At 36.3% G+C, this 19,188-nt stretch overlaps 4 protein-coding genes and 2 long non-coding RNA genes across 15 annotated transcripts; 3 read left to right on the top strand and 3 right to left on the bottom strand.

Moving 5' to 3' along the window:
* Positions 1–2,934: 2,934 nt before the first annotated feature.
* Positions 2,935–6,264, bottom strand: LOC128876388 (polyadenylate-binding protein 1). Its single transcript, XM_054122713.1, has 4 exons — positions 5,723–6,264; positions 4,751–5,061; positions 3,723–4,668; positions 2,935–3,612 (listed from the first exon to the last, which is right to left on the bottom strand). The coding sequence occupies exons 1-4, from the start codon at positions 5,913–5,915 to the stop codon at positions 3,170–3,172; spliced, it is 1,893 nt and encodes a 630-aa protein (XP_053978688.1). The 5' UTR covers positions 5,916–6,264; the 3' UTR covers positions 2,935–3,169.
* Positions 6,265–7,312: 1,048 nt separating this feature from the next.
* LOC128876391 (cytochrome b-c1 complex subunit 7-like) lies at positions 7,313–8,197 on the top strand. Its single transcript, XM_054122720.1, has 4 exons — positions 7,313–7,471; positions 7,560–7,610; positions 7,783–7,949; positions 8,021–8,197. Exons 1-4 carry the CDS (start codon positions 7,444–7,446, stop codon positions 8,096–8,098), a joined length of 324 nt encoding a protein of 107 aa, XP_053978695.1. The 5' UTR covers positions 7,313–7,443; the 3' UTR covers positions 8,099–8,197.
* A 479-nt stretch (positions 8,198–8,676) lies between these two features.
* On the top strand, positions 8,677–12,760 carry LOC128876390 (sodium-dependent phosphate transporter 1-B). 4 transcript variants are annotated; one of them, XM_054122719.1, is made up of 7 exons: positions 8,677–9,145; positions 9,698–10,436; positions 10,511–10,717; positions 11,309–11,519; positions 11,602–11,760; positions 11,908–12,254; positions 12,434–12,760. In XM_054122719.1, the coding sequence occupies exons 2-7, from the start codon at positions 10,233–10,235 to the stop codon at positions 12,662–12,664; spliced, it is 1,359 nt and encodes a 452-aa protein (XP_053978694.1). In that variant the 5' UTR covers positions 8,677–9,145; positions 9,698–10,232; the 3' UTR covers positions 12,665–12,760. The 4 variants fall into 4 exon arrangements, with proteins under 4 accessions (XP_053978694.1, XP_053978692.1, XP_053978690.1 ...); XM_054122717.1 differs by having other exon boundaries at positions 8,685–9,142; positions 11,602–12,254; XM_054122715.1 differs by having other exon boundaries at positions 8,685–9,145; positions 11,602–12,254.
* LOC128876393 (uncharacterized) lies at positions 11,627–15,775 on the bottom strand. Of its 7 annotated transcripts, XR_008457016.1 has the most exons (6): positions 15,626–15,775; positions 14,469–14,598; positions 14,344–14,398; positions 14,018–14,196; positions 12,480–12,635; positions 11,627–11,764 (listed from the first exon to the last, which is right to left on the bottom strand). It is a non-coding gene; the product is annotated as an uncharacterized LOC128876393 (long non-coding RNA). The 7 variants fall into 7 exon arrangements; XR_008457018.1 differs by lacking the exon at positions 14,469–14,598 and having other exon boundaries at positions 15,626–15,770; XR_008457017.1 differs by lacking the exon at positions 15,626–15,775 and having other exon boundaries at positions 14,085–14,275; positions 14,469–15,619.
* On the top strand, positions 12,894–16,763 carry LOC128876389 (EF-hand domain-containing protein 1-like). Its single transcript, XM_054122714.1, has 5 exons — positions 12,894–13,038; positions 13,117–13,253; positions 13,322–13,644; positions 13,972–14,420; positions 15,636–16,763. The coding sequence occupies exons 1-5, from the start codon at positions 12,991–12,993 to the stop codon at positions 16,578–16,580; spliced, it is 1,902 nt and encodes a 633-aa protein (XP_053978689.1). The 5' UTR covers positions 12,894–12,990; the 3' UTR covers positions 16,581–16,763.
* On the bottom strand, positions 16,393–18,464 carry LOC128876392 (uncharacterized). Its single transcript, XR_008457012.1, has 4 exons — positions 17,952–18,464; positions 16,894–17,885; positions 16,642–16,764; positions 16,393–16,525 (listed from the first exon to the last, which is right to left on the bottom strand). It is a non-coding gene; the product is annotated as an uncharacterized LOC128876392 (long non-coding RNA).
* Positions 18,465–19,188: the final 724 nt, after the last annotated feature.

Below are 19,188 nucleotides of genomic sequence, written 5' to 3'. Positions count from 1 at the left end.
AAATCCCCACCAATCAGAACGCGAGTATGCCGATGGAGCCGCCGCGGTAGCGTATGAGCGCGCGGCCGCCTAACGCTCTGATTGGTCAGTGTTTTCCGTTAATATCTCCTCAACGAAGCCTGGGACAACATTTTCGCTAAGGAAAAAGTTGTTTCAAATCACCCCCCAAACCACCCCTTTCAAGGTGTTACAACATTTTTGGGACACCCTATATATGTATATTATACATTATACATTAATATTTATGTAATATATAATACATAATTATTTACATATTAACCCTCCGAGTTTTAGCTGCCACAAAATTTTCATATTGAATGTATCTAGAATGTCAGTCTCAATAGATATAATTGAAAAGTCAGTTAACCGTTCTTGACTCATTGTAGAACGTAAATAGTTCGTAATCATTTTTGATTTGGAAAAACGCCTTTCTCCGGAAGCTACCGAAACAGGCAAAGTTAAATAAATTAAGTTCACCACTGCATGGCAGTAAATTCAAAGATTTCTTACAATTTCAGATAACTCTATTATAACTTCCTAAATACCGACCATCGAGACTGTCAATGTTACATACTCCCGAGCAAGTTTGAGCTCTCGGTGATTGAATGATTCATTACACCTTAGTCGTAATGCATAAAAAATACACAAATTCTTGTGGCGATATGGCGCCCCTTCGGAGAATCGGCCGTATGCGGTGCACAACCGTACGTGGCGGCCCTGAATAATAATCAGGGCCGGCGTTAGGAGGAGGCGCAGTTGGGCAACCGCCCGGGGCACCAGATTTTTAGGAGCGTCGCAGTGCGGTGTAGATTAGTAAAGCTGCTATATATTGTAGTTTAACAATCTTTACAATCTAGCTACAGATTCATCGTTTGATATTATTACCTTGTCTTCTTTTCTTAAAAATTTTAAGCTTCTGAAGGGGCGCCACGATAATCTTGCCCGGGGCGCCAATATTGCTAAAACCGGCCCTGATAATAATACAACGTTTCGTCAGATGAAAGATCTTCCTTGTATCCCTCCAACCTACAAACAATTGAATATATCAGTTCTCTAATCTCATTTCTTTAGATTAATGAGTTTATTTTTTAAAGATAAATACCTGCCAGTAGTATCGAGTCAAAATGTAGAAAACCTTTGAAACTCAAAGTATAAGACATACGTTATTTTGAACAGGGCCAAAAAAAAATTACACAATTAAAAGGCACAGATTTTGATTAACTTTTTACAGAATGACGATGCCATTAATAGATGCGAGACATTTTTTTTTTGTAGCGATCATTCAGTTTAAAGGAGCGACAAAAATCATCAAAGAATTATTATTTACAGGGCCGGCGTGACATTTTGCGGGGCCTGAATTCACAATCAAATCCTACACTTAAGTTTTACAACGAGGAATTATTTATTTACAAATGCTGTTACATATTATATATTTTTTATAAGATGAATATTAAATAACAATACTTTGGCGATTTTTGTCACTCCTTTAAACTAAATCATCGCTACTAAAAAAATGTCTTGCGTCTGTTAATGATATTCTGTAAAAAGTTAATCGAAATCGGTGCCTTTTAATTGGGTAATTTTTATAGACCGCGGGGCCTCTCAAACATTCATCTTACAAAAAATATATATAATATGTAACAGCATTTGTAAATAAATAATTCCTCGTTGTAAAACTTAAGTGTAGGATTTGATTGTGAATTCAGGCCCCGCAAAATTTTTGAACCCTGCCCCGCAAAATGTCACGCCGGCCCTGATTTCGAAATTAAGTGCACCGAATAGAAATGTGCGGTGAATTCAATTTATGATCGAACACGTGGAGTTCTTCGTCGTCTCCAGGTCACGAGAGACAAATAAAACTCGAGGTGCAATAAAAAAACGCTGACTCTGAAATACAAAGGAAGAAATTTTATTATGGGCCCGAGCTCGTCGGTTTTGCCGGCCATGTGGCTGCCAGAACCAGTTAGAGCACCCTGTTGTTCGAAGGTTAAATTAGTTTCGAAATTAAAGTAATAATACCCGAATGTCTAAAATTAATGAAAAATCGTAACATTTGCTGATCGTTCGGGGAAACTAATTGATGTATAAAATTCGTATTTTAGCTTCAGCAATTTTGAAGGTATTGGTAGCTTTAGTATAGTCGTCAACGTCAGTTTAACGTGCCCCTTAGAATTTTTGTTTAGCTATCATTCTCAACAGTCGAGCTGACAAAGCATTCGAGATTGATATATGATCTGTTTTAACGGTTTAGAGGCTGCGTCACGTGATAACATCTCAAGACGAGATAGAGCATGCGGTCACACTTTAGAGAACTTCGTGGGACGTGAAAATCTTTGACGACCTGTAAATCGCGAAGCGATCAGTATCCAATGTTAATGTTTTCAAAAATTAAGTGGCATAGACAGGCACAATTTTATCTGACACTTGATAAGTACGCTATTATTCAAGACGACATGCGATAAGCCTCCATATAGGACATTAAAGATATCGTAATCATTTTGTTATTAATTATATCATAATTCTCGTACAATGTGCGATACAATATCATGGGAAAATCCCCCGTTTCCTTTTTATCAATTTCCTGTGTTATTTGTCATGTAACTGCTTTTTAATCACATTCTTGATGAAGAATTGAACTGCAAATGGTATAACAGTTTAGTTTGAAAAAAGGTAACAGGTTAGTCTTAAAATTATTACTAACAATCGATAAGACAGTACGCAAAACCGATTGAAGGTAATGTAGCGCCCTAAGTATCACTGGTCGATAACTCACTGGTACTCCAACTAACGATCATCGCATTACAGGTTAAACGCTTGAAATAATTTATTCTGAATATCTTATTACATTTATATGCACATTATATGGAAGTATCGTTAACATCAAATTAATATTTCATAAATAAGGATTGGGGGTAAGTGTAAAATCTCACCTGATATTTTTAAAGGAAAATTTATTATCATAAAACTTGATGAAAAACCCTTCATGATCAGTTATTAGTTTTGAATAACAATTGTTCCTGCCATTCATGCACATAGTAATCGCTTAAGCCATTTAAAGCTTCAGAAGAAATTTCTTTAAATCAAGGATAATCATAGAATCGGAAGGAAAAAATTAACATTATTATGAACAATTAAGGAATAATAAAATAATAGCCTAATATAAGATGTTTTAGTCTTTTTTAGAAGCCACAGCCTGTTTGGCCTGATGAGCCTGCAATACAGCTACGGCCTCCTCAACCTTGGCTTTCAGCGATTCATTATGCTCCAACATGTGCAGGAGCTCTGAGTTGTCGATTTCCAACAACATTCCAGTGATCTTTCCAGTAAGTTGCGGATACATACACTGAATCAGCGGGAAGAGACGCTCTCCCAACATTTGTTTCTGCTCTTGCGGCGGAGCAGCTGCCAGCATCGAGGCAGTTAATGGTTCTTGGCCTTGAATATGCACAGCTTGCTGAACAGGAGTAGGAGTAGGGATTGCCATTGCTTGTGGTGGATTGCGCATGTTTGAAGTGTATTTGTAATTTGACGGACGGCTTTGAGCTGAAACTCCCACCGCTGAACCAGGCATAGAACGACTCTGCATATTTGCACCGCCCACCGCTTGTTGACCTACGAACAAAGATACAATAATTAAATTGATCTACAACGATTAAAACGATTGTATTATTTCAACTTAATCTTGTAAATCATACACAGAACGATAATTCAGTTTACGTTACCAGTAATAGGTCTTGCAGACAACGTATTTCTCATAGTACCAGCTTGAGCAGTAGGAGCACGTGGGGCTGTCCTATACGGAGCTTGCATCGTAGCAAAACCAGAACTTCCAGTTTGTGCATTGGGTCGTACTTGATTCGGTTGCGCTGGCCAGCGTGGTGTTGCACGAATCTGTGCCATCTGTGCAGGTCCATAAAATCTTTGCGGCTGTGGAATAGTGGGAACGAAATAATTTCCAGCACCACCAGGCTGGAAAATTTGACCCATTTGTTGCATACGCATGTTTGCCAGACGTTGCATGTATTGCGAAGCAAGATGCGCCTTGCGATCTTCTTTGCGCTGAGCCAGAGCAACATATAACGGTTTAGTAACTATTATACGACCGTTCATCTCTGTAACAGCTTTGGTGGCCTCTTCAGGTGCTGAGAAACAGACGAATCCGAAGCCTTTACTACGGCCTTCTTCCATCATAACTTTAGCCGAGGTTATTGTTCCGAATGGTGCAAATTCTTTACGTAACCTCTCGTCGTCTATACTGTCATCCAAGTTCTTTACGTAAAGATTTACACCTTGATAACGATTTAATCGTTCTATCTTTAATTGTTCAAACTTTCTCTTTAGTTCTTGTTGACGCTCTGCCTTCTTCTGCGCCCGTCCAACGTACATACACTTTCCTTCGGCAACCTCTTTACCGTTTAATTCAAATACTGCTTGTTCAGCAGCGTCAGGATCTTCAAAAGCTACAAAACCAAAGCCTCGTGATTTTCCGTCATCTTTTATCATTACTTTATGACTGGTGATGGTCCCATATTTTTCAAACATTTCTTTAAGTTTATCATCTGTCATATCTTCCCCGAAGTTCTTCACGTAAACATTGGTGAAAAGCTTGGCTTTCTCTCCCAATTCCTTTTCACGTTCTTTACGGGGTATGAATTTACCAACATACACCTAAAAATAATCAGTAAATTAGTACGAAGCGTGTCAATGATTTTTTTTATAACGGTAAAAGAAATTAATAATAAGGTAATACCTTTTTTCCATTTAGCAACATGCCATTGACTTTGTCAATGGATTTATTTGCTGCCTCTTCAGTTTCAAAATGAACAAAACCATAACCTTTAGAAACACCAGTTTCATCTTGAGCCACTTTGCAACTAAGGATGTTACCAAAAGCAGAGAACGTGTCGTACATTGCTTTATTGTCTATGTTTTTATCTAAATTTTTTATGAATACGTTTCCAACACCAGATTTTCGAAGGGAAGGATCACGTTGAGACCACATAATACGAATAGGCCGCCCCTTAATCATATCGAAGTTCATGGTATCCAATGCACGTTCGGCTGAAATACATAAATAAATTAAGTAACAATTCCCACATAGGTTTTAAATTATTTTTTAACGGCTCCTTATTTAAGTGTACATGTTGTAGATAATTTTTTCAATTTATAGAGTTAACACATTGTGTTAATTAACTTATAATATAAAAATGATATATGTCTTAACTTATCTCGTCTTGTCACACTTATCGTCATAAATGATAAGTGCAATTTATATCGAAAAGTTATAAATATCGATATAACGTTAATTTATAAAACATATTCTGCATACATTTCGCGCATTACTATACATCATAAATATTTATCATTTTCGCATAAGAAATGTTACAGTAAATTCCAGTAATTATTCTAATCTCTGTTTAAAAATAGAAGGTGCTGGATAAACGTTAATCTCTCTCAAGTGTATCGTGGTGTAAACATGATTAGGAAGTACTGTGCAGAAAAAACGAAGAAAGTTTCACAATGGAAAAATACGACGTATGACTCAATCCAAACCGTCACCACGATATTCTACTTTGTCCGATGTAGAATTCAATATGGTGGCATCGTGCGATGCGAAACACGTGTCACGCGCAGACAAACGATGCGACCGAGGATAACCATTGCGAATGATTTTGCGAATCTAGGTCAGAGTTATATCGAAATAATCGTGGAATACACTCACCGTCTGCTGGTTGCTGAAAGTTGACATAAGCATAACCGAGCGAGCGTCGGGTAATAATATCACGGCAGACGCGTATCGAGAGTACGGGCCCAGCCGACGAAAACTTCTCGAACAGCATCGCCTCGGTGATTTCCGTATGGAGGTCTCCCACATAAAGTGAGGCCATAGGATAATTCGGAGCTCCTGGATTCATTTTTTGTATTATTCCCACTGCGTGCGGCTTCTTAAACGTTCAAAAATTCTCTGGTTTTTGGTTTCTTCCCGTTTCTTCAATATGGCTTGCGCTCTTCCGACCACGTTGCTCTTCGTAACGCGTTGATTACTATTTTTTTCCACACTTTACTTATGTTTCACGGTTTTCAGCTACGGTTTTACGATTTTTTTGGTTTGTGTTTTTAGGAATTTTTATATTTTTTTTGTTTTTTTTTTTATAGAAGAGTTATTTCACGAATGGAGGTGGGTTGTGTGACCTATTTTGTGGAAAAAGGAGACACAACCACACGTGAACACAACTCTACTCTTAATGAGGAAGAGGCAGCGAAAGTAGTTCCCTCGGCGTTTATATACCAACCATAGAACGTTCGTCCTACGCCCGAAAAATAGTTCCCTTTACGAATTACGGCGCCATCTGGATATAGATCTAGGGTATTCTTTAAATAATTCTATGATGAAATATGATTATCAACGTTCGTTCTAGTCGTAAGACACCTTCGATACATTTTATTACACTTTTCCATTTTTTATATTGACCGCTAATGAATTTTATATCATCCTAAAAAATGTTGCCTTAATTCATTAGGAACATTTCGAAATGTTCCTATATGATAGGCGTTCTGCGTTACGGTTCAAATACAGGGTGTCTCAAAAATTTTGGAACTCCTTGAAAGGGATGATTCGGGAGGTGATTTGTAACAACTTTTTCCTTAGCGAAAATGTTGTCAGAGGCTTTGTTAAGCATATATTAACAAAAAACACCGACCAATCAAAGCGCGCCTGTACCGTTGGAGCGCCCGCGGTAGCAAACGCTACGCGCTCCGATTGGTCGACGGTAAAGCAGCGACTAGAATTGAATATATAGAGTGTCCCAAAAATGTTGGAACTCCTCGAAAAGGGTGGTTGGGGAGGTGATTTGAAACAACTTTTTCCTTAGTGAAAATGTTGTCCGAGGCTTCGTTAAGCAGATATTAACGGAAAACCTCGACCAATCAGAACGCGAGTATGTCGATGGAGCGGCCGCGGTAGCGTATGAGCGCGGCCGCCTAGCGCGTAGCCTACGCTCCACCGGAATACTCGCGCTCTGATTGGTCGGATCTTTTTGTTAATATCTCTTTAACGATGCCTCCAACAACATTTTCACTAAGGAAAAATTTGTTTCAAATCACCTCCCGAACCACCCCTTTCAAGGTGTTACAACATTTTTTGGAACACCCTGTATACGCCACTATCAACGTGCAAATGCCTCGTTGTAATAATAAATAAATTTTTACACACGATACTGATTTATGTTACAGATTATAAATAAATAATTACGGATTAATTAATATAGTTCCATTTTTTTTACTATATGTAAGAATCTGCTAGGGATTTGTAAGTTCGCGTATTGACTCTGGTAGCTATAGCTTATTCGATCAAGGTTAGAAGAAGTTACTGTAATCGAACTGATGGAACAGTTCGAAACCGAATTTTAAATAAATTAGCGTTAAATAAAGGGGAGTTACAATATGTCATTGGCAATAAGACGTTTGAATCGTAAGTGAATGTTTCGTTAATAAATGTTTAGAGTTAAGAGGCACCCGAATAATTTTATTCTTATATAATTATATTATCTACTTTGCAGCAACTGCTTTTCAGAAATGGATCTACTCGTTGTCTGGATTTAATCAGTATGGTAAATAATTGATATAATATTATAGCAACAAAGTAGTATATAAGAAAAATTTAATAAATATTAAGTTTAAATTGTACGACTCTTTGTATTTTTCTAGTATATTCTGTAATTTTAGTTTCTCATGTTTTATAAATTTAGAATTATTATTATTGTTAGTTTTGTATTAATTTAGGTTTAATGCGAGATGATGTTCTTTGTGTAACCCCCGAGGTGGATGAGGCACTAAGACGATTACCCAAAGACCTGTTAGACGAACGTAATTTCCGGATCATCAGAGCCATGCAGATAGATTCTGGAAGGAGAGTCTTACCAAAGGAACAGTGGACCAAATTGGAAGATGTAATTTCATTAGTTATTGGTACTTTTGTATTACTAATAATACGCTATTACTAATTTCTGTTATTAAATAGGATGTGCTATACCTTCATCCATATTTGGAGGAAGTATTTCAAGAAAAGGCAGAAAGAGAAAAATGGAATGCAGAGTAAAGTATAACTACTTTATAGCATCTGTAGTTTGTAACCTAAAAATATTGGTTGGTATATGTAATATATAAATTGAATAAATCATACTTATTGTTCAAATTACTATGAATTTTCTATGTACACAGTTAATTCATTCCAAAGCTTTTAATGTAAATTGCATAGATACTGAATTACGAAACAAATGCAACTCTGCTTTGACTAGGGTTTATATACAATCTGTGGTACAAAAGTTTTCATAGAAAAAAAATTGAACAAAAGAAATCTAAATAACCAAGTACGAATACGCATAACTCGAAGACTTCCTGTATACTTTTTTCAACTATTTATCTAAATTATTATTTAATAACAAGTATGTGTCATCATGAATTACATAAATTGATTGGCAAAGATTAAAGTTTTCTAAATCAAGTTGCTGAAGCGATGTACTTGAAAGTAATAATTGAGAGTCGCGGTTGAAGGCTCGATGCTAATGAAGATTCGTCTGGATGACCTTTTGTTTAACGATATATGTAGAAGCAGCCATGTGATTATTGGTAATTATGTTCGCATCAATTCGTAGCTCATTTAACACCCTTTATGCAATTACTTATTCATCATTCCCCCACGAGTATCCGACCCACGGTTGATGCGTAATACATTCCGACGAAAACGCGATGATATTAAAGAGAAATTCGCGTGGATAGCGAAACGCAAAGGTTGTCGATTGATTGTTTATCGATTCGCGAATAAAACACGTCAGATTTATGCTGCGGTAAACCACTTTTGTATTATACGTATAAGACAGTTTCGCGGGCAAATGGCGGATCAATATCTCACCCCCACGCGGATCTGAGCGGCATCCCCGGTTACCAAAGATTTACGCCAACTAATTTGAGTTTTGTGAGTGAAAAACTACATCGTCATCTTCCTCGTTTTCTCCTCTTGGCGATCGTTCGATTAATTTCTCGTGTCATCGAGTCGTACAATGACTACCTTTCACGAGATTCCTATAAGAGGAATTTTAAAACGTGAACCACACGGAGGATTGTGCGAAGAATGATGCAAAAAGTGGTAATAAGAGATTGTAATTTTAAGGAATATTTCATGTACAAATTTTATGTAACATGCTTGAAAGCTTTGCTTGTTCTAGTTATTTATTATTATTACTTTACGCCTAGCTCGTGAAAGTAGTTCATGTAGTCTTTCATAATAAATTGTCATCGTGTTTCGTACAACTTGCTCCTTCGCAACGGGTCTCGTTTTTTTTACAACGTATCGTATACGCGAAAAAGCAAATAAAATAATTGTTCGAAAGTCGATTTTATCAGGAACGTGAATTTTAATCAAAATAGGAAGTGTCAGTTACGTGAAAAGAGAGAGGGTAAGACCACCCCCTTCGAAATCGTGCGTAAGAAAATTGGCAAAACGGTTCAGTCTAATAATTAAATTTCGTTGGTGGGTGTTCAAGTATACCTCGTTCTAAAGACGATTACGATGTGTGTGCGAAGGTAATTGTTAAACGAAGTAATTGCATTGCTTTCAAGAGATTTTAGTTTCTAATGCATCGACCAAAACTTCGAAGACGTGCGCATAGTATTTTAAAATAAGTTTGATTAATTACAGATGCCGGAAAAACAGCGATCAGCGTGTTTCCAAACATGGAAAACGCTGATAACGAGTTATTGTAAAATCGAACATCATACTTTACGCTTAACGCAAAGTAATATATTAAAAAACGTGTGTACACAGTAACTCTGTTGGATGCTAGTAAGCATTTAGTAACTGTATGTTAACATCAGAGAAAGACATAATGCTAAATGTATCGGGTGCTGCGCCAAAATACTACCTCTGCTACATGTACAAAGTTACAAAATTGTTTGTATTAGAAGTAAAATGAAGATATAAATTACATATATATACAAACGTACACGCGTATATGAATTTAAGTGTAAACAAAGAAATATATTCTGATGTATTAGTATTTACACATAAATGTATATCGGATTGAACCAGAAGCTCTTCCTAGATATGTGTCCTCTATGTATTACTTTCAAACAATATGACAAGAAGACGTTTGATAACATCGATACTTTGACAAATGCTTGAAAGAAAGATACATACCAACAGCTCAAAAGGAATAAGTATTAAATAAATAAAGATGAGTGTACCGTACGATGAAAACTTAGTATGGATAGTAGTAGTTGGGTTCTTAGTGGCCTTTGTTCTGGCATTTGGAATCGGAGCTAACGATGTCGCCAATAGCTTTGGAACAAGCGTTGGTGCTGGAGTACTTACAATATTTCAAGCTTGTATTTTAGCAACTGTATTCGAAATTGCTGGGGCTGTACTCATCGGCTATAAGGTATCTTAAAAATTAATTCATTGGATTGTTTCTTTATGTGTTATTCAAAATATATTAATCAATGATCGTTTTAGGTCTCTGACACAATGAGGAAAGGCATATTAGACGTGACATTGTACGAAGGCCATGAAAAAGAACTAATGGTAGGAGCGCTGTCTAGTTTAGCTGGATCTGGTATTTGGCTTTTACTAGCAACAGCATTACGGTTACCTATTTCTGGAACACATTCCATTGTTGGTGCTACAGTTGGTTTTTCACTTGTCTGTAAAGGTACTGCAGGGGTTAGTAAAATCATTATTTTAATAACTTAAGAATAACATAGTATACGTAAAAAATAGTAGCTTTAAAACATTTTAAAATGATGTCTTTATAATCAAGAAACACATGACGTTATTCATGGTCTTCTTCTGATGTCTACACTCCTAGATGACACATTATACGTACATAACTTCCGAAGAAACTCGTGTTTTGTCGTAAAAATTGGAACTAACATCTCCCTTCTCTATTTTCATAAACTTAAGTCATATTCTAAATAAACTAATGTTAGTTATTCCCAGTTTCAGCCTCCTGCGCATGATCACAGATACATACATTCAGTTATTATTATTATATGTACATAACAAAAATTGTCAAGAAAACATATGCGTTACTAATACCCACTGATACAACATGTACAACACCAATGAGTCTTAATTACTGTAAGTTTTGAGTTTTACAATGTCACTTCATCTATATCATGAGCTTCTGTATTGTCATCTAGATATGTAGACATCCGAAGAGAACCAGGAACAACAGCTGAAACATTTTATCTTTTGAACATTCCAAAGCTTAAAAATAAATAAGTATTATTCTACGATATAATGTTTTTATAGGTGAAATGGATAGCTCTTGCAAATATAGCAGCATCTTGGTTTGCGAGTCCTGTGCTTAGCGGAATTGTATCGGGTGCTATATTTTGGCTTCTAAGAAAATCTGTACTGCAATCTAGCAAGCCCCTAGAACAAGGTCTTCATATTCTCCCGTTAGCGTACGGTCTCACTGTTGCTGTCAATGTTATTTCAGTTGCACACGATGGACCTAAACGTAAATAAATTTTACAATTTTACCTTAATATACTTTTGCATTAAATTAAACTTAATACTATGCCTCTTGCATCTATTTTCAGTCTTAATGCTGGATAAAGTTCCATGGTGGGGTAGTTTACTTGCTGCATCGGGCTGCGGTTTGTTTTCAGCCGTCATTGTTTATTTATTTGTCGTGCCATGGCAAAGAAAGAGGATATTACTTTCGCTGAGTAGCAACGAAAAAGCAACAACAACGTTCGGTACCTGTGATAAAAAAGAAACTACAGCATTATCTGTTATTTCAGAAGCTCCGCATAATAGTAGTAGTAGTAGTAGTAGTAACAATGGCAATACAAAAGAAGCGGCGCCGAAATTACGTGGTAATAGCAGCGCTAGTCCTCTTTTAGTAGCAGCAGGATCGGATACTGAGGGTGTTCAAATCGAAACTGAAAGGAAAAACGAAGAGCCGCCGGAAACGTCTCAACTATTCGCTTTTTTGCAAGTACTGACAGCGGCATTTGGCAGTTTCGCTCATGGCGGGAACGATGTTAGTAATGCGATCGGACCACTAATTGCACTTTGGGCTGTGTACGCGGATGGATCGGCTAGACAAGAAACAGAAACTCCATTGCTTATATTACTTTACGGTGGTCTAGGAATATCAACTGGTCTTTGGGTATGGGGACGTAGAGTTATACAAACTTTAGGACAAGATTTAGCACGCATTACACCAACAACTGGATTTACTATAGAGGTACGTGTGCTTAATGAATATAAAAGAACTTGTCCTCTTCGGAAGTCCATCAACTTTGCATGCAGGGTCCTCTATTTAATGATATTCCTGTATGTAGAGCTCGATGCAATTCTGAGGGGAAGAAGGTCCTGCCGTTCTTTTGTTAGTTTATCACGTTACAGATGAAATACTGATTGTAGGTAGGAGCAGCAGTGACAGTTTTGTTGGCAAGTAAGGCTGGTTTACCTGTGTCAACAACACATTGCAAAGTGGGATCAGTCGTCTGCGTGGGGTGGGCTTCGCGTGGCGGTGAAGGGGTTTCATGGAAATTATTTCGTAATATTGCGTTCGCGTGGTTGATCACTGTACCAGTGGCTGGCTGCTTGTCCGCAGGATGTATGGCTGTTTTAAAAGAAATAATTAGTTTGTGATTTCACTGTCAGGGCAACTAAAAAATTCTAGTGAAAACCATCCAATGTCGTCAATCGTTGTCAATAATTTATTCAAAAATAAATAATAAAATATTATTCAGTCTGGTTATCCTTTACCCGTTAACGATACAATTATTCAATTATTAACGAATCAGTTTTTTAAAAGATAGTAAGTACTACTACATTATAAAATTACTGTTACATCAATACACGCTGACGTTGTTATAGAAACGGATTCAAACAGCTTCTTTGACAAGCCACTTAAATATCGTTCCACGGAAATGTCTTCCAAGTATACAATTCATTCGATACTTTAATAATCAATTATGGAAGACCTGCCGCTTATACCAGGTTACACATTTCGGGATCAAAATGTGAGTTAAAATTAGAAACAAATTCATTATTTCGATATCGTATTCGAATGAAACTAACGATGAATTCTTTTTGAAAAGATCTGCGATTTTAGATTATTGCAAAAATTTCATTTTCTGAACGGTTATCGCGTGGTACGCGATAGCGATTTTGGTGTCGGAGGAAGACCAATAGATGCTGCATCTACCGCATTCATAAAAGATACACCCATCGTAGAGTAAGTAATAATAATGAACTCGATACCAGTTTTGCTAAAATTTAATTATATAAAATATTCAAAATCAGATACGATCCATCTTTAACGTATGGCCGGACGAAACGATACCCGTATCGTCAAGTTATTCCGCATTATGCGTTATACGCGCAAAAATGCCTTTGCTTCAAAGCATTTTTCCGTCAAGGGGTATTCAACTCGCCGGACGAACACTTTCGGATACGTCATGTGAACATAATATACTTTTTGGAGGACAACACCCTCACCGTGATAGAGCCCTCCGTCGACAATGCTGGCTTTCAACAAGGAAAGCTCGTCAAGCGTGATAAAATTGTGAAAAATGTAAAAGGCGATACATTTTACTGGAAGGACTTCAACGTTGGGATCGACGTATGTACGTTTGACGAATATATTCGTTGCAATTTTCGGTATCTCTTGTTAATCGTTTACTCCTTACAAAATAGTCTTTAATTAACACTAAACCTACTATGAATTTTTAAACTTTTGTTTACAACTCTTATATATAATATACATAATGTATGCTTTATGTATTATTAAATTTAGGATCACGTGAAATATTTCTGCATTCAATTGAACAAAATTTATTTAAGATCCATCATTAGGTTTAGTATTAATAATTGTATTTAAAAGGAGAATATATGAAATTTCTCTCTTCCAATTTGCTCTGCAATTCGTTACCATTACGCATTATTAATTGCAGGTATTCACGGCGTGGTTTATCATATTATCGACTGCGATTTATTTACCAGAGAGTTTTTAAATAGTCAAGGCATAGATGTGGGAGATAAGGAGGAACCCCCGGTCGATCCTTACACGTTTCTTCGCGCGTCCAAGATGAGGACACCGACGCACATCACACAGATCCCGGATGACGCCAGGCGTCGATTTTTGGAGTACGATAAAATGGTGTTAACGTTCACCGCCACTTGGAACGAAGATACTTATCAAATAATGTATTTCCTAACGGACGACACGATAGCCGTGCGCGCGATTCAGAAACCTAACTGCGGGAAAGATCCTGTGTCGATGTTATTAAAACGAATGAAAGTACCGAAAGACTGGAAAAATTTACCGTCCTCCTATCCAGCTATATACTTGGAATGCAGCGACTCAGAAGTTGTCGAATACTACACGCCAAAAGATTTCGTGGTGAGTCTTGTGGAAATTTATACACTGTTCAACTTTAGTTAAACTTACACTCGACTGTGTGCAATAATCGATACAAAACATGTAACTTTTATACACGAGGACACACATTTTCAACCGTGTAGAATTATTTTTATTAATTTATTATAATTCCGTCTACCATTGCAGATCAGGGTTGCGACTAATTAATTACTTTTAAAATTAATTTCCGTCTTTAATTGACAATTAATTACAAACAATGTAATTAAAAATTATTTAATTAAAATTGAATTAAGCAGAATTAATCGAAAGTCGTTTAATTGACAATTGATATGAGCAAATTTAATCGAAGATATTTAATTGACGATTGATATGAGCGAATTTAATCGAAGATATTTAAAGATATTTAATTGACGATTACTTTAAGCAGAATTTATTCAAAGCCATTTAATTGACGATTACTTTAAGCAGAATTAATTCAAGCTATTTAATTGACGATTTGTTTATATCTTCAATGTTAAAAGACATTTATATAAAATTTAACTAATTGTATAAGTAACACATATAAGGTTATTAGATGGATGCCAGATATATCCGGCGCTCGTACAGAAAAGATTATGCCGGTAATGCTAAATTAGCTGAACTGCTTTATGTTTTTAGTATATTACTTTAACTTATACCTATGGTATATATTTGTTGTATTTTGTCGTCATTGAATAAGAATACATATTTGTTCTTATTTACGTTATAAATTATTTATTCATAGAATTACCTTAACAAATATATTATTATATATACAACCAACTCATTTTGATGAGGTTAATAGTATTTAGTATATTGCATTTGTCGCTAGAAATTGGTTTATATATATGTTTATTTATATGTGTTACTTATATAATTAATTGAATTTTATATAAATGTCTTTTAACATTGAAGATATAAACAAATCGTCAATTAAATAGCTTGAATTAGTTCTGCTTAAATCAATCGTCAATTAAATGGCTTTCAATTAATTCTGCTTAAATCAATCGTCAATTAAACGGCTTTGAATTAATTCTGCTTAAAGCAATCGTCAATTAAACGACTTTCGATTAACTCTGCTTAATTCAATTTTAATTAAATAATTTTTAATTACATTTATTCAAAATATTTATTAATTAAGTTGATTGAATTAAATTTGTTTAAATCAATTATTTAATTAAAAAATTGTAATTGATTATTATTCAAACCCTGTTGCAGATAGGCGAGACGATATTCATATTCAGTCGACGTTTCCTCCTGCACGATTGCGATTCTTTCACGCGGAAGTATTACTCTGATATGCTGGGAATAACGCAACCAGAGAGAATCCCCTTGCCAACAGAAAAATCGAAACCGATGCCAAAATATGTCCCTCCTCCCCACATAAAATTTGGCACGCCAGAAGACACCTACGCCAGTTGTCTGTCTGTTATACCCAAACCACCTAAAAAGGACGTCGTACGACAGCTGGTTAATTTCCCCAAGAAGTTGCGCTACTCGATGATAATGGACGCGGTGCATCCCGAGGACAAGGATCGCGACTTCATCTTAGAGTATAGTTTAAGCGACGGCACGATACTGGTGCACGAAATCGAGAAACGTAACTCGGGACGTCGCGAGGGGTGCTTTCTGAAATCTACGCTGGTTCCTAAGCCGCAAACTGGAAGAGACAATCCCGAGTATTACACTCCGCGCGACTTTTTCATCGGCGCGAAAATCAATATTTTTAATCATTATTTTATAATTTGCGGGGCTGATCTCTACGTATATCGTTACGTCGAGGCGAATCCTGAGAAGTTTTCCAGGGAAGTGCGAGACAATATTCGCGATTACTTCGTCAGACAGAATTTACTTGGCGACGATATAGCGGCCGAGGCGAAAAAAATACAGAACGCGGAAGAGGCTGAAGTTTACGCGATCAAACCGGCCGAAGCAACGATTGATCGCGATATTGATATGATCAATTGTTTAAATGATCTCAAGGCTCAAGCTGAATGTAAGTATGAAGGAGAACACGGCGAACTGAGACCACGTACACCGCCGCCGGAAGAACTGTGCCCAGGCTTAGCGACAGCAAACAATTCTGCGGCTCCTGGAGGTACAGAGACCTTAAAAAAAGATATAAAAAAGGAAGTAAGATGGAATGATCAAATAGAACACTGAAAAAGGTCTGTGATTATGAATGAGGTCTGAGATAAATGAATACAAAGTAAAAACTTATTACCTTTCTATGGCGTTTTGCGGACATGTATTCCTTGTCCTTTTTACCAGACCCTACTCTACTTCGTCTAAGGAGTCACGGGATAGATTGGTTTATTAATTATAAAATAAATACTTTAAACTTGCTCTGCAAAAAAAAAAATATATTCGTTGAAGTATAGTCGTCAAGTAATAAAATAATCTCCCTATTTCCTATGTTTTACGTTCTGTACTGTAGGAATCAGAAAACAATTTTGGTATTGACAGTTGTACTTACCAAAAAATTTAACTTTAAGACTTTTTTCAGACAGGTTCATTTTCATATTATTTTTTTATAGGACTTTTATTTTTTTCCAATAACCTTGGAGACCTTCTAGGTATATTTTTTGGCGTGGGTGTGTGTGTGTGTGTCGACTACGGTTATACATCTATTTCTCAGAACTCTAACATTTTCATTTGACCTATCTGTTTCCTCTCCAATGTTTATAGGAATTTGCTTTTTCCGTTTTTTTTTTATATGAATTATTACTTAATTGCATTCCTTGTAATGGTGTCAGAGCTTCTACTTTCATGTCGATTTTACATGGAGAATCGTTAACATTAAACATATCTTCAGGATGATCAAAGTTGATACTATTTATTCTAGGCAATGCTGCGGCTAAACTCGTTTTTGTTTGTGTTTCTTTGTCAACTGGAATATTATTATTAAATTGTTTACTTGGTTCTGTAATATTATTATTAAGTGATTCATGATTCTTCTCTTTTTTTTTCTCATTACTATCTTTATCAGATATGATAGCTTCATTTGTGTCATTTATATCTTCATTGGATGATACATTTATTGTATAAGTTTCACTTAAAGTCCTTAATCTCGAAGATGGGAGCACAAATTTACTTGCTACACTGGGTCCCATACTATGTGGGTCAACTCGTTCAAATAAAAGCTCTTGCTCCAATCCTGCTGGAACCTTAAATTTATAATTAGCTGGAGCAAAGGAATGCTTCTCTTTCTTTTTACTTTCTTGTTGAGCTTTCAATGCCAATCTTTTGAGGGTGGCTTTTGTAACACCTTTCGGAGACATAGGTGGTTTTTCAACTTTTGGAATATCTTCGCCTTGCTTACTCGCGAATATAACTTATGGTTTACTGGACCAGCAACAAACGCAGGCCTTTTCTTCATTTGTTCTATTCGTTTACGTTCCTCGTGTTTAATTTTCGATTGTAAGAGCCCTTTTGCACATGTTTTTACTGGATCGGATGTCTTTATTTCTGTAAACATAATCAAATAATGTAAGTAGGCACTCACAGAGATTTTATATACACAGTTTTACGAACCCAAGGTCTGTGATGCCGATGAAGTTAATTCATTCCTGTTTTTTGCAAATATTATATACTTCTGATTTTTACATAATTCTTTTTTCCTTTCCGCTCGAATAGTTCGTCTTTCATTAATATCTCCAACAGGACGTTTATCTTTACATAGTTTCCGAAGAAATAACATTTTAATTCGTGTAATAAGTGTAAAATTCAACGCACAAAATTAGCATCTAACTGCCTCTCACTGCCTGCTCAACGTGGTTCAACGATAAAAAAGTAAACAAATTACGCCAAATACATGAAAAAGTAGAGGACTCAAGGAGTTATCATTGATAATTAATAATGCAATAGTGTAAAAACTGTTGACACTTGGCAGGTTATGAATGATGACATCCGTTTCGACTCCCGACGCTCGATGGCCGACGAGCCATGCCGAACCGAATGATTCCGAGAGTCGACGAACGACACTCGGGTTTTGCTTAGCTCCTATTGGCTAAGGGTTGACGACGGGAAAATCATATGAAAAATACTGTTTCTGACAGATTCATGACATGATATTACGATATCTCAGTTGTACGTGGATTATTGATTTTGGTTTTATTCGAAAGCTTATATGCAGTTTACATGAGAAAAATGCCTTTAAATTTAGAAAATATTGCAGGCGTGTTGAGATATTCATGAAAGAAGTTTCAGGTTAGTTTGGAATGGACCATCTCTTCTGTAAAAGATACGTGGTAGCTTCAACGCCAGGTATATATACGCGGTGACGGATAATTTTTCATGTACTTGACGCCGAGACGCTACGCGTCTCTAGATAATGTGCAACGGAAAGCAGTTTGAAATTTACAAATTGACGTCGCAACAAATGTTACCAGCATGAAGACTGTATAACAGTGATGGGCAAAACCCTAGCATTCGAATAAATCTGAAGTTTGCTGATATGTTTGTCTCTTTTCCTCTTTCGAACATTTCCCAGAGAAAGAAACGAGACAAACACATCGGTAAACTTCAGATTTATTCGAAGCCAGGGTTTTGCCTATCTCTGCTGTATAAGGAGATCCAACGCCATACGAAAGTTACTAGAAAACTGTTATCAAAATCCCGAGCTTTATATTTCGTCCACTTGCGGCGCTAGTGCGCGCAGCTACATATATATGTCATATGGGTATGTTCATCATAATATATATATATATGATCACTTGCGCAGCGAGTGAATGAAATATAAATCTCGGGATTTTGTTAACAGTTTTCTAGT

Source organism: Hylaeus volcanicus, chromosome 5 (assembly GCF_026283585.1).
Source record: "Hylaeus volcanicus isolate JK05 chromosome 5, UHH_iyHylVolc1.0_haploid, whole genome shotgun sequence".
In the NCBI taxonomy this organism is placed as follows: domain Eukaryota; kingdom Metazoa; phylum Arthropoda; class Insecta; order Hymenoptera; family Colletidae; genus Hylaeus; species Hylaeus volcanicus.
This window is presented reverse-complemented; position numbering and strand designations above follow the sequence as displayed.

Bases quoted from the DNA above. Each gene is read 5' to 3' on its own strand.
- LOC128876389 (XM_054122714.1), top strand. From the start codon at position 12,991: ATGGAAGACCTGCCGCTTATACCAGGTTACACATTTCGGGATCAAAAT. The intron at 13,039-13,116 runs GTGAGTTAAAAT...CTTTTTGAAAAG, and splicing joins ACACATTTCGGGATCAAAAT to ATCTGCGATTTTAGATTATT. The intron at 14,421-15,635 runs GTGAGTCTTGTG...ACCCTGTTGCAG, and splicing joins ACACGCCAAAAGATTTCGTG to ATAGGCGAGACGATATTCAT.
- LOC128876390 (XM_054122717.1), top strand. From the start codon at position 10,233: ATGAGTGTACCGTACGATGAAAACTTAGTATGGATAGTAGTAGTTGGG. The intron at 10,437-10,510 runs GTATCTTAAAAA...TGATCGTTTTAG, and splicing joins CTGTACTCATCGGCTATAAG to GTCTCTGACACAATGAGGAA. The intron at 11,520-11,601 runs GTAAATAAATTT...ATCTATTTTCAG, and splicing joins TGCACACGATGGACCTAAAC to TCTTAATGCTGGATAAAGTT.
- LOC128876391 (XM_054122720.1), top strand. From the start codon at position 7,444: ATGTCATTGGCAATAAGACGTTTGAATC. The intron at 7,472-7,559 runs GTAAGTGAATGT...TCTACTTTGCAG, and splicing joins GGCAATAAGACGTTTGAATC to CAACTGCTTTTCAGAAATGG. The intron at 7,950-8,020 runs GTAATTTCATTA...GTTATTAAATAG, and splicing joins AGTGGACCAAATTGGAAGAT to GATGTGCTATACCTTCATCC.
- LOC128876388 (XM_054122713.1), bottom strand. From the start codon at position 5,915: ATGAATCCAGGAGCTCCGAATTATCCTATGGCCTCACTTTATGTGGGA. The intron at 5,062-5,722 runs GTGAGTGTATTC...TATGTATTTCAG, and splicing joins CTTTCAGCAACCAGCAGACG to CCGAACGTGCATTGGATACC. The intron at 4,669-4,750 runs GTATTACCTTAT...GATTATTTTTAG, and splicing joins TGTTGCTAAATGGAAAAAAG to GTGTATGTTGGTAAATTCAT.